This window comes from Carassius gibelio, chromosome B10 (genome assembly GCF_023724105.1).
Source record: "Carassius gibelio isolate Cgi1373 ecotype wild population from Czech Republic chromosome B10, carGib1.2-hapl.c, whole genome shotgun sequence".
NCBI classification, from domain to species: Eukaryota; Metazoa; Chordata; class Actinopteri; order Cypriniformes; family Cyprinidae; genus Carassius; species Carassius gibelio.
The window spans coordinates 26,625,373-26,639,547 of NC_068405.1; the positions used below are offsets into that span (position 1 = coordinate 26,625,373).

At 34.2% G+C, this 14,175-nt stretch overlaps 1 protein-coding gene across 3 annotated transcripts in view; it reads right to left on the reverse strand.

The window, feature by feature from the left end:
* LOC127965869 (myosin-IIIb) overlaps positions 1 to 13,950 on the reverse strand; it is a gene marked incomplete at its 5' end in the record, with an annotated part of 29,162 nt that extends 15,212 nt beyond the window's left edge. For all 3 annotated transcript variants that reach the window (XM_052566566.1, XM_052566565.1, XM_052566564.1), the window contains 13 exon segments: positions 148 to 210; positions 395 to 438; positions 1,350 to 1,461; positions 1,644 to 1,757; positions 2,968 to 3,033; positions 3,485 to 3,571; positions 4,107 to 4,207; positions 5,071 to 5,187; positions 5,266 to 5,374; positions 9,141 to 9,266; positions 10,891 to 10,993; positions 13,546 to 13,702; positions 13,848 to 13,950. In XM_052566566.1, coding sequence (XP_052422526.1) covers positions 148 to 210; positions 395 to 438; positions 1,350 to 1,461; positions 1,644 to 1,757; positions 2,968 to 3,033; positions 3,485 to 3,571; positions 4,107 to 4,207; positions 5,071 to 5,187; positions 5,266 to 5,374; positions 9,141 to 9,266; positions 10,891 to 10,993; positions 13,546 to 13,702; positions 13,848 to 13,950 — 1,302 coding nt within the window.
* Between the last annotated feature and the right edge of the window lie 225 nt (positions 13,951 to 14,175).

Below are 14,175 nucleotides of genomic sequence, written 5' to 3' on the forward strand. Positions count from 1 at the left end.
CCACAGAAATATTTTTGTGAGATTAATCAATTTAATATTTCTGATACATGCAAAATAAAATTAAATAGATTTAGATGCATTGAGATGCATTAAATAAACAGACACATAAAACATAACTATGATTTTTATAAAAAAGCAAAGATTTACCTTGAATTGCGCACCGACGGACTGCTTCCTGGTCGAGTTAAAGTTGTCATCTGCAACTTGTACCTAAAATGAAAATGCACACAGGATCATGAGGTGAGACGCCGCGTGGATTAATGATCACGGATCTCACAGTTAAGAGTCATTTGTCCTTTATACAGCTATAAATATGTCCAAACAACAATATCACAATGTGTTTTAACAGACACTTAAATGGTGAAATATCAAAAAATAAATAAATATACAGTACCTTGGCTTTTCGTGGCATTAGTGTGCCTGTTCGGGAAATTGTGGCTGAAAAAAAGAAAGAAAAAAAGCATTATATAAAAATAATAATAAATAAATTATCAAGGAGAAACTACAATTAAATGCTTTTATTTGTTAGCTGAAGTTTAACCTGTTAAATGTCACCCCGTCCCGTATACGTGACACCTACGTTGACTATACTATATTACAATCAAATCTAATCTAATCTTGACAAACTATATATTGTTGGAAAGGTCTAAGACTCCCAAATATATATTTTACCAATATTTTTTGTTAAAAATTATGTAGGAAAAGTAATAGATGAATTTATGACAAGAGTGCACCCTCAGAAATCTACATTACAAAAGGAGCTTTGACCTTCGTTTAAAAAAAAGACTTCCTCATTGCCTTTTTCTCTATCACTTTTTAGAAATCATCAGAAGCTATATATCACTTGAAAACATAAAATCTCAAAATTCATCCTTTAAAACCCATTTTAAAATCAGACATTGCATTACCATGTAAATGGCACATCAAAATCATGTTACAAAATGTTTTCAGTCATGAATTATAAAAATTTAGGTTTGTATCATGCACATTCATGTCTATCTTCAAAAACGTGAGTGACAGTTAACAGGTTAAGTATCTTCAATTGTTTACTCATATAATCTGTGAACAAAAAAAAAAAAAAAATATATATATATGTATATATATATATATATATATATATATATATATATAAATATAAATATATATATATATACACACATATATATATATATATATATATATATATATATATATATATATATATATATATAAAAATAAATGATGATTATAATAATTATTATTTTGAAAAAATACTTTGGGGAAAAAATTGTAATAAATTAAAATAATGCAATATAAAAAAACAAAAACAAACAAGAAATACCATTAAAAAAAAAAAAACATTTAAAGACCTGCGAAGAGAACGCTGAGGAGAGGAGTGACACTGTTGATGAAGAGCTCACGAATGTTTGCTGGTATTGTGTCTCTGTTTTTCTCAAGGAATCCACTTGCATTGTATTGCACCTGAACAGACCAGAACAAGACACTTCATGCAGGAATAATGCACACATTATAATAATGCACACATTAAGAAACACACCCTTGTTGCACAATCATTTAATTAGTAACCAGCACAACAATTCCACGGTTGATCTGAATCAAGTCACTGATCGAGTGAATTGTTAGGTAAGCTTTTGCACACTCACCTTCCCAGCGTAGTGCACAATCGTGAACAGAGGGGTGTGGTTTCGCACAACCTCAAAGTTTGGAGCCGTTTTAAATTTGCTGTTTAACTTGTCAACAAAATCACGGTCAGTGGCCTGTGGGTGCAGAAATCATCATCACATGCTGTTTGCTATAAATACTGATTCAGTGTGTTTGAGTTTCACTGCTCTCTCACAACAAACGCAGTCACATGACCGTAAATCAACCTTTAATGTTAACTCCACTGTAACTCCACACAACAGGTAGAGATTACTGACTCTGAAACTTGAATTCAGTGGCTGTTAAAATAACTGTTCCGGGTTCAACAAGTTGAGGTTTATGTGAGTTGTTGAACATCACAGAATACATTTTCACCATTCAGTAAAAAAAAAAAAAAACAAGAAAGATCCAGCATTTAAAGTTGCATTTAAAATTACATAAGCCATGAATCAAAATGCTAATTATACAAAGGTAAATTAAAAAAAAATTTAATTTAAAATAAATGTAAAAATTTAAAGATATTGCAGTACAATACTAATATATATATATATATATATATATATATATATATATATATATATATATATATAATTTAAATTCTTTTTTTAAGTGTACAAATATGGATGATTACCAGAGAAAATAATGTTTTTCTCCTTCAATTTGTAAAAGCCGGAGAGCTAGTACTACCACAGATGTTTTTTTGTCCTTCAGTGTGTAAAATGCAACTAAATAAATAAATAATATTTTTTTTATAAATAGGAAGAAATTATAAATAATTGAAAAAAATTTAGTAAAAAGACTCCATAATAAAGTATTTTAAAACAGAATTTTAAAGAGACTGCAAAACCCTGCTTTACAATAATACATTTATGAGGCATAGTAATTATGTAAATTATAAATGCAAAATATGATATATAAAAAGTATATATTATATACTGTATGTATCATCATTATCTTTCGCTCTATATATATATATATATATATATATATATATATATATATATATATATATATGAATGAATGAATAAAATATTTTAAATAGAATTTTAAACAGTTGCAATACTTAAAGAAAATATATATATTAATTTATAAAATGTTTTGCTGTATAAATATATGTTAGATGCACTAAAAAAAGCATCAAGTAAATTGTTGTTTGTATTTGTAAAATAAGTAATTGTGTGCACATCCCATTGAGGCCTGAAGAAGACCCAGCAGGGTCGAAACGTTGCCTTTTTGTTAAATATGGGAGTTAAAAGCAGTGTTGCGGACATTATGGAGGGCTTTCTTTTGTGTCCCAGGTTTAGCAAGCAGCCCGGTCCAGTGTACCTGAGGGAAGGCGCTCTGCTCATCCAGCAGTGACAGAATCCCGATGGGTTTGGTGAGGAACAGGTCCTGAAACAGAGGAGCAAACCTGGCATGGGTGAAAGAGTTTTCCATGCTGACCAGCTGAACAGGCCTCAGATTCATGTCACACTCAGGATACCAAGCTGAATGTTATAAGAACGTGACATACATTTAATATGCAGCTTTCCAACCGGGCAGCCGCTGAATAGCCAAAATTACAGGGCAGAGTTTTATTTACAGAGCAGGATTCTCACGTGAGAATGAAAAACAAGCTTCAGGTTTCTTTAAGCTTCCCATTCAGCAGCGCACCGAAGGATTTAGGTCAGAAAACATGCTGAAATCTGAGAGATTCTCAAAGCTACGTGTCTTGCTTTGTCAGCACTTCCTGTGTTTGGGATTTACCACACGGCCGTCTGCCAAACGCAGAGCTCAGGGTTATTTTTGGAGTCAAATGGAGAAAAAAAAGTAGTTGGAAAAAGTGCTCAATAATCAGACGTACCAGAATGGGTTTGTTGTCCTTGTAGGTTATGGTCTCCCATGTGATGCCTTCCTCTTTATATTCTTTCTGTTCCATCAGAAAAATGTGCTGGAGGGAGACGACATGGAAAACGTGATTATCATTTACAGAGTGGCAAATAATGTCCTGTTGAAAGAACAGTCTGTGATCGAATGTGGCATTTAATGGTTCATAACATCTGCTGCCTTGGGTTTTCTTCAAGACTTTATTTGAAATGAAGTTAAATGGACGATTCTTTTTACAACCCCAAATCGGAAAAAGTTGGGACGTTCTGTAAAAAGCAATGAAATCAAGAATCTGTGATTTATTTAATTGACAGCATAGAAAGAAAATATTTCACTTTGTAAACAATCACATTTGGATTTTGATGGCTGCAATGCACTCCAATAATTGGGACAAATGCATGTTTAAAATGTAAATTTTAGGTGTAGAAATACATGCAATATAACAAAAGAGCCTAGTATTTTTAATGCAGCCCTATGGAGGATTACCACTGGTGCTATTTATTTGTTGGCCCTTTTCCTAACAAAGTCAAAAACGGAGACTTGAATCAATCTTTGGATGTTTTTCTAAACTAATACCAAACTCTTAACGAAGCACTTACATGGTTGAAGAAATACTGGAGCTGTTCGTTAGCCAGATTAATGCAGAGCTGCTCAAATCGGTTCACAGCGAAGTTTTCAAAACCAAAGATGTCAAGGATTCCTGTGAAGAGAGAACGGAAATAATAATTGTACAAAATAAGAAGAATTTTCTATTCAGTTTCAGAGAAATGGATGCTAGTTCAGATTTTAATAAACACTAAGACTATTGTCATTGTAATAAAAAATTGTAAATAAACAATATAAATAAATAAAAATTTATTAATTAATAAAATAAAATAAAATAAAATAAAATAAAATAAAATAAAATAAAAATTAAATTAAAATGGATGGGAAAATAAAAAAAATCAATGATCCAACTGATGAAGATGGCATTTAATAATCAGCCAGAAAATTTTGAGCAGTTACAGGTTAGTAACATTCAGTCTGATAAATGGGGAGAAATGCAGGAAAACTGTATTATCTGCACTAAACATTGGGAACAGTGTTATTTTGTATTGTGAGGTTGGAAAACTGGAGCTATTCACTTGTGTTAGGTTGATAAATCTGAAAATATTTCACCATTATGAGACAACAGACTTCTCAAAGGATGAAGATAAAAAGATGAAATAGGTGAAAAAAAAATCTTAAATTAGATTTATTATTCATAATAATTTGCAGTATGTTAGCCATTGAAAAAAAACTATCATTAAGCCAGTGTTATTTTACTATTATTATTTATATACTATTATAGTTTCCAAATATATTCTGAATTTGATTTCATTTTTTATATTTTGAATTTTAGCAATTTTGTTATGCGCTTTTTTATTCGTATAATTTTTTTATATATATTTTAGTTTCAGTGATTTTAGCACTTCAAAGATTTACATCTAATATTAAGTTTTTCTTTTATTTCAGTCTTATTAATATTAATTTAATTTCAGCCTTATTTCAGATTAAAGGAGACTTGCTTTGGAGATGACTTGCCTATTTCATTGAGCTCCACATCACAGTCTACTTTAGGAGCGAGCTGCTCGTTGATTTTACTGACGATCCATCCGAACACTCGACCGTAGGCCACTTTAGCGATGGAGTCTCTGGCGTCTGAATGAAGACATAAAACACTCTGTGATCGATCTGAAGAGCGTCAGATGCACTAGTGAAAGTGAAACGGTGCTGTACCTTCAGCCTGCTGCTGGTTGTGGAGTCTCTGGATGGCTTCTCCTCGCGTCATTGATGTAGTGCAGGTCAGACTCTTCAGTAAATCCTCTTCCTGAACGCCAAACTGACCCTGCATACAGAAACACACACTCACATGTTTCGCCACATGTTTTTTCCAAGAAGAATGCATCTCATCAAGGACTGCATGAAATGGTCTAAATAAACTTGATATCTTGATTTGCTTGGTGCAATTAGAAAATCGCAAAGACTGTAACTGAATTTTAAAAATATATATGTGCTGTATGTTTTAGCACTGGGTTCATTTACATATGTACAGCTCATTTTCACTTGGTCGCTTTAACATGCATTTGAAAACACAAACATTTCCCCAAATAGAGCTTACAAAACAAACAAAAAAAGCTTTAAAGGATTAGTTCACCCAAAAATAATTTCAAACCGGTAAGTCCTTTGCTAATCTTCAACAAATTAAGATATTTTTATGCATCTGAGACCTGATATTGTACTAAAGTTGTATCCGTTAACATTGATGTACTGTGAACTTACATGTATATGAACGGTTTTATTAACTAATATTAATAGAGGTTAATAAACGATGTAAAAATATATCAATACATTAACGTTAACAGATGAAACCTTACTGTAAGGTTTTTACAATAATATTATTAAATAATATTATTACTAATTAAAATCTAAAAAATATATATTTAAAAACAAAATAAGCAATATTAATATGAAAATATAATATGAATAAAATAATAATAATAATAATTATTATTATTATTATTATGACTATAATTTCACTGGGAAAAAAAAGAAAATTGAGCTTGAAGTATTATTATAAATATTTAATGGCCTAATTGTGCACCCCTACAAACACACACAGAAAACCTAAAAGTTTTCATAATTGCATGTTTAATTGTTTGAAAAAATACTTATTTTTTTCTTTCTCCAAATGGTCCAGAGCTAGTCTCTCCCAAAACATGCAAACTTTCCCGAGGTTAGTGTCAAGATTCTTTGTAAGGAATGAATTGATGAAAAAAAACACACAGAAAAGAAACAGACCCTGCCATTTCAAAAAGAACAAAGACACGCCGAATGTAACCAAGACGTAAATGTCACTCAGGAAAGGTCAAGCTAATTTGTGCGTTTTGACTCTGGAAGCCGTTTGTGGACACGTATACACTTGTACAACAAAAGACACATCGAATCTAATGTGTCCGATCCGGTCCATAAGTTAAAGTCCACCGCAGTGGATTTGATATACGGAAATCATCCTGCGTCAGGTTCTAGTATTAACTGCCCCATACGCATAATATGACCTAATAGAGTCTAAACATAGGCACTTCTGGGCTTTCTGTGCATTCGGGCTCTTATCGTAAAAGGCCAGATGTAGGCGGATCCACACCTCCTTCAGTTGGCCCTTAAAAGAGTTTCTTTGTGTGCACACAGGCTGTAATTCACCTGATTAAACAGCAGGCCGCTGTGTGTGTGTGGGCTTTCTAATCTGAGAGTCACTATTACTGCTGCATGTGGTTTGCTGTTGGTGTTGTGAACAAACCATTACTTAGCAATAATATTAGTTCAGTTTGTGTCGTTCAGCAGAGCTCCTCAAATGTGTGTCATTACGGAGACGTGTGATGTTACACCTGATCAAATGCACTATTTTCACCTGCTCAGCCTATTTGCACCCTCCGTTTCCAGATTTTTTTAAATAGTTGCATCTCAGTGATGAAATATTGTCCTTCTAACAAACCATACGTCAATGGAAAGATTATTTATTCATCTTTCTGATGATGTATTACTTGGGACTATCCCTCATCTCTCTTGCAATGACTGCTGTTGCATACTCAAGTATGTGGAGCTCTGTGATGTTCAGTGGTTGATCTCCAGCAAGTTCTTCTCCAGGGAACTCCCGCTTGGCTCTTTATCCACAGTACTAGCTTTCTCTGGCGTTTGCATTTGCTGTTGGATGCACTTGATGACACTAGCTTTGATCTGTGCTAATTCAGTGTCTGCTAGCCATTTCCTTGCCTCATTGTTTCGTTTCTTCTCTGTGCATTCACCTTGTTCGGGTCCATATCTGGGTGTATATCTGGGTTCTGTTGGTTCCAGATTATGTAGGTCCCTCTTGTCTTGGGTGCTTTCAATGACGTGAGCCCCTTTCACACTGCCATTCCGGCAAATACAGGGGTAAAGTGTTCCTGCAATTGGTCCCTTGTCGCTAGATTGTGAACTTTCACGCTGCCAGTGATTACCCGGTATATGTGCGTGCTTTCACACACAACCCTTGAAGATCCCGTAACGACACGTGACATCAGCGCGTGACGTGTAATGTACGAGTCGAAAACGCTAGGCACGTTATACTTTCACTGAAGCAAGCAAACGGTCTCGACGTCAGCGCGGAAAGTGAGGAACTAACTGATCTCTGCTTCATTACAGTTTGCACATATGTTTTCGTCGCGAATGTTGATCTTCCTTCAAAACACCCGGTAAAAGAGTCGCGCGTCATCACTTCGACACTGAATTAGATCTGGCTTTTGTTCACACATCGCTCGTCCCGGGTCGAACCCCGCAATGTTACTAGGTCGCCGACCCAGGTTCAATTCGGTAATCAATTCCGGGACGTGGTTGCTTTCACACAGAAGGCAACCCGCCAATGTTCCGGAAATATTGCGGGTCTGACGTGCAGTGTGAAAGGGGCAATAGTAGAAGGACCACATCGGGTTGAGAATCTTCGTTCTGATGACAGTCAAGTACTTGCATGTCAGTATTATTCTCCTGATGACCGACACTTCTCACCCTGCTGGACGCGACACCCGTGTCTCCAGTATCACAGGTCTTGTTTACGTCTTTTAGTTAGTTTCTCTTTGAACACGCTTTTAATGTTTCTGTCAATGCCCACTCCATTAGTTCACACTGTAAAGGGCAAGTCTAGCAGCACTACATGGGAGGTGGAGCTTCACAATTTCTTCTTATTATTATTAATAATAATATTATTATTATTGTCATTGTTATTACAAATAACATTATACATGTTATTATTATTAATAAAAATATTCAACAAAAACAATTACTGTTGTAATATTTCACAGTAAAATAAATGCATAATACATTTTAATAATAACAATTATACTAATTCTCTTTTTATATACAATAAAATATTAATATTGTAATATTTAATTTAAAATAAAAATAATTATTTTTATTATTATTGATGTTATTTTTATTACAAAAAAATAAATATTACTATTGTAACATTTCGCTGTATAATAAATATAATAAAATACATTTTTACTTTATAGTACAACAGTGCTAATATTTACAGCGGTCCTAAATTAAAAATTCTGGCAGGCAACAGCCGGTTTATAAGCACTTTTCATTACAAGTTTAGGATTGGTGCGTAGCATTCCCAAAAGCATGTTATAAACCACTAAAAGAACCGAGCTGCACTGAGATGCTAAAAGCACCGGTGGATAATGAGATGCTCACATGTTAATGAACAACACATTATGCTCATGTTCCTGTGGCTCGGTGGTAGAGCATTTCATTAGCAGCGCAAAAGGTTGTGGGTTCAATTCCCAGGGAGCACACATACTGGCAACAAATGTATAGCCTGAACTCGCTTTGGATAAAAGCACATGCTACATGTATAAGTGTAAGTGTTAATAAAAAAACAGGTTAACCATATATATTTACACCGCATGTTCTGCTAAATTTTACTTTTTCTTTCTTTCACACATCTTAAAGCTTGGTGTTACAAAAACTTTTCACAATGGTTAAGAGCTGTCGCATGCACTGCTGCATGTCAAGTGGACCTGTGAATTGCGACAGTTGTGCTACCACAAACATCTTTTAGAAACAAACAGGAAACTCACCGCAGTAGCTTTTAACCAACCGCGTGATGCCTCAGACACCTTCAGAGCATCACTCTCTGTTGTCTCAAAGGTGATGTTCCCCAAAGACAGAATGCCAGCTAGAATGGTCATCATGTCCACCTTTTCCTACAAACCAGAAATGTAAATGTCTATCAGGGTTTCTTCAGGTAACTTTAAGACCAAGTAAAGAACATTTAAGGAAAGGCATACAATATGTCTCGCAACGTCTTGTATTATAAATGCTTTGAAGTTTCAGATCTCCATCATGTTTTGGATCTCCAAATATATATATATATATAAATCTCTCTGCCCAAAACCACAAGAATATAGAAAGAGAAGCAAAACTATAGGTTTTATGATAAATTGATCAATGAATGAAGAAACTTTTGATTAAAACGAGAACAAATATCCGCCAATAGAAAAAAAAAAAAAAACTACTTAATTCAAAGAGAAAATAAAATTTAATTCCCCATATTTGTTTTCATTTTTAAGCACAAACTCACTTCATTTTGATCAATTTCTCAGAAAACAAGACTTCATGTCTTCATTTTGCATTTTCAGTAACTGTATCTTGACTTTAGGAGATTTAAATGTTTGCACTGGAAAACAAATAAAAAATACTAAGGCAAATATTAATGTTTTAAAGTGGATGCACCATTTAATGCCAATTTAAAGGGGTCATATAATGCTCTTTTGCAGTGTTATCTATGCACAAACCGAGAATCATAGATGCATATGCATAGATAGGATCCCTGAAGCTGCAAAGACTAAAGATTCAAATACAAAGAGATATTCTTTATCAAAGTTAAGACTCTGCCACGCCCCCCAAAAATGCCTCGTTTAAACACGCCCCACATATCTACTTGTGTAATGCAACCCAAATGTTGATGCAAAGAAAGACGCAGTGGTTTCAGTAACACAGTTAGTGTTGAAGCAGTCACGTCAGGGAGATGTGTGTGTATCAAGGAGAAAACAAAAGCACTTTATTTGATCTTCCAAAAGTAGATGCCTTTAGGAACCGTTAAGATTACTTACAACAGAACAGCAATGAATTTTATGGACGAGCGTATTGTGAACCTAAGAGAGGAGGTCATTCTGACTTTGCTACGACAGTCTGGCACTTCTGAATCAGCTTCTTTAAGTATCTTGTGTTATAAGTTTAAGTGTTGGCTATTGACTGTCAAATGTAGAGTTTTGCATATCGTGTGTGTGTGTGTGTGTGTGAGAGAGAGAGAGAGACACAGGGTCACACAGTGGAGTCAGCTGTCTTAACCGTCCATGGCTTTTGTTCTGCAAACACATTTGAGCTTCATCACTGTGTCTGTCACGCGATTCTGTTCCCCTTTCAAGCTTGAATTGATGGTTAAACTAAGGACATTATTAATTATCATTACATTTATTTTGAAAGATGAAGCTCACGATTATGCAAAGGGGCGTTACATTTCGGATGAGTGCTTGAGGTGTTCGGCCAATCACAACGCACTGAGTCAGCTGGCCAATCAGAGCAGACTGCGCTTGTCAGAAGGAGGGGCTTTGTAGAAAATTACGCATTTGAGAAAGGCCTTAATTTGTGGAAGGGGCAAATGTTATGTAAGATCTGTGGAAAACCTGGTCTATAAACAAAAACTGAACAAAAACATTACAAATGCTGTTAAGCTTTCTAACTTTATGCTACTGTAGTGTTGTATGAAAAAATTCATACAAAAGCTTTTCAAACCACAGGACACAAACAAAAAGGCTTTGTTCTTACCTGCTCCTCAAATCCCACCATGTCCATGGCGTTACACACTTCAGCATATTTCACACGCCAGGCCTGAACCATGTCTTCTTGCCCAAACCTGCCATTCAAACAACTGACAAGAGCAAAAAGATGTAAGGTTACTGCTAGGTTTCCAGGAATATGATTTATAAGTTTTGATACACAAACAAATGTGCTTTGAAAAGACAAAAGACTATATTTGGTGACTACAGTTGTGTAATGAGTTAAACAGGTAAAAAAAAAAAAAAGCACTATTGTAGCTTGTCAAAGATATAAATATCAAATACATCAAACAGGATATGTATTTGAAATTAAAGACTCGGTACAGTAGTGTAACTGGGATCCAAAAAACAATTTTTTACACCGTGAAAATATGAAGAAAAAGCATATTCTCCTTGGCAGTGGATTCGGAAGACTAAAAAAAACATTTTACCCTCAAAAGGGTTTGAAAAACAGACATAAACAATAATGAGGCTCTTTACCACAAATACAAATAGCTATTAAATATATTATTAAATACTATTAATTCTATATAATACGATTAATGCTATATAACTGTATAAGAGTTCATAATTTTAATTTTTATATATTTTCGTCTCTGACAACCTGTAATAAAGGTGTTATGGTTTTGCTTGATTCTTTAGTATCTTTATTCAGTGTTAATTCTTGGTGAATTGCATAGAAACCAATAGAGTTCAATCTGATTTCGAACTAGGATTATTATAGCTAAATAAAACGAAAACTGAAACTAAAGTTAAAACCATAAAACCATTTTCGTTTCTTGAAATTACGGAAATAAACTTTTATTTCAGCTAGTTGCTAAGGCAATATTTATATTGCCTATTTTAATTTAGTTCCACTTAAATGTAATCAATTCAAATTATAAGGATTATATATAAACAAATTAAAATAATAGACTTCAATATATATAAACAAAAACAAACTACTAAGATGTAAAAAACTTAAAGTTAAAGTTTTTCTAAAATAAAGATGAAAACAGAAAGATCAGAAATATTTAATAGTATGAAATTAAAATGACAGTTTCCAATACTAATTAGGTATGCAGGGTTTTTCCTATATTGAAAATTTTTTGGCAGCCGCCAAAACCATTTTTTGTCCCGTCAAAGCCATATTTGATCTGTAATTGGGTTTTGTGAGTGAAGCAGGCTACTGACGGAGTGACGGAGGACTGCGCGCGCACCTCCCAAAACAGACGAGACATTTATACTTAATGCAACTGTCTTAGACTGAAAACCAGACCATACAACTGATTTAGACGTGGGTGCCAGTGTGATGAGATCTACTAATATCCGTCTGCTTTGGCATGATTGTTTTAGGCCTGTCTGTAACCGATTGATTATTGTGGTTATGGGGTGGCACAAAAAAAAATGTTCGGTTCAACCACACACGGTTCGGCATGCGCTTCAACTTAAATCTGACAAAGCATCTGTAATATCATCTGTAATATGGCTTGCTATAAATGGCACGTAAAAAATAGGGTTCAGCTAATAAATGTTTCTGTTGATGCTTGCGCATTTCAGCTTCCCAGACATTACAAAAACATGAGGAAAAAAAACCCTGGACAAATCATTATATAACAAATCAGTATATCAGTATATAACAAATCATTACTTCTTAGAAGAACATACAGATCTGTAATGAGAAAGTAAGTTTGCTTACCCCATTTAGCAAGAGTGTTTAGTAAAATTTAGCATTAATAAATAGGCCTAAGACAATGTGTAGTAAATAACCTATAAAATCATTTAAAGTTAGACTGGAGTGAGATGAAACTAGATCAAAGCACAAAGCAAGCGATTGCTAGCTAGCTGCTAATTTTCTTACATTTTATAATGGTAAAAAATTCCACTATTACAACTTTTAATGCTACGTTTTTAATGCGACTTTTTAATTGATATGATTATACTAAAATCATTATCAGGTCTATCAAAAAAGGATTTTATCTTTCAAAAACTATGAAAGCCAGTCGTGGAAAATCACACTTTTTTTGCAAAGAGGGCAAGAAAGGATGACAGTGATCATTTTTTCATTAATAAATAGGATAAGAAAAAAAAAAAAAAAAATCACAAACTGTTTCTTTGTATTTATTTTAAATGTAACATTTATTGTCAATATTGGGATCATGTGAGTACTAGGGTACTCTTTGCTGTGTGTGGATGACCATGTCGGTCAGCCACCACCGAAGACCAATTTTGACCCAGGAAAAACCCTGGTATGTTGTTGTACGTAAAATGTAAAAAAAATAAAAATATTTAAACTTTTTTTTACAATATTAGGTTACTATTGTAAAAAAAAAGTTTAAATATTTTTATTAAATAGAATATGTAACTCAAGCCTTGTGTGCTCTTGTGAACTTGTTAAAATCACTGTACCGCACAACCTTGAGTGTTTTCGAATTCGTCTCAACCAATCAGATCTTTGCATCACCTGACAATGTTTTGTATTGACCTTTTACACAATGAATGCCGTATTAAGAAACATGACGTCCGTGCCACAAATAGTTCTGTGGGAGGCGTCGTGTGACACACCTCCAATAAACTGCATGGGTGAGATGCTAATCTATGACATGCATCGTGAACAATGTTGATGATCCGGTTTCAAAAGCTCATGACATCACTGATGACTCACCGGTAGCGTGTTGGGTCCAGGAGGCCGTATATCTCTTTATCCTCCTTCGAGATGCCGGCTAACATGAAGTAGAAGATGTGGAAGTTCTGCTCTCCCTCGTCCTGATGAACCACACGGGATTTCTCCAGGAGGTACTCGTTGATTTTGGCCCCTTTGACTACAAAAACACAGAAACGGAGGTTAAAGTTCAATCAGAGAACACTGAATTGATTTATTGCTCTAGAAACACACCCAGTGAGACTTATATGATCCATTACAGTTAGTGGGAATAGCGTTATCTTTATTGTCTGTGGTAAACAAACCTGAAGAGTTCTGGAAGCGAAGCTGGATGTATTTCCCGAAGCGACTGCTGTTGTCATTCATTACCGTCTGAGCATTTCCAAAGGCCTCGAGAAGTGGATTCACCTATTCAGACACAACCAGACGCAATCATGTTAAGCAGAATCTTAACGTTTTTAACTTTTCTTAAAGCTTTGCTTTTAAACAGCATCCCAGAATGCAATACAAAGCTGGCTGAGATAACTGTGATGTGCTTTGGTCACAACACCAGTTTGTTCACTATCATTTGTTTTCTTATTAAACTTCATTATTTACATTCACACAAATATACATATACATACATATATAGCT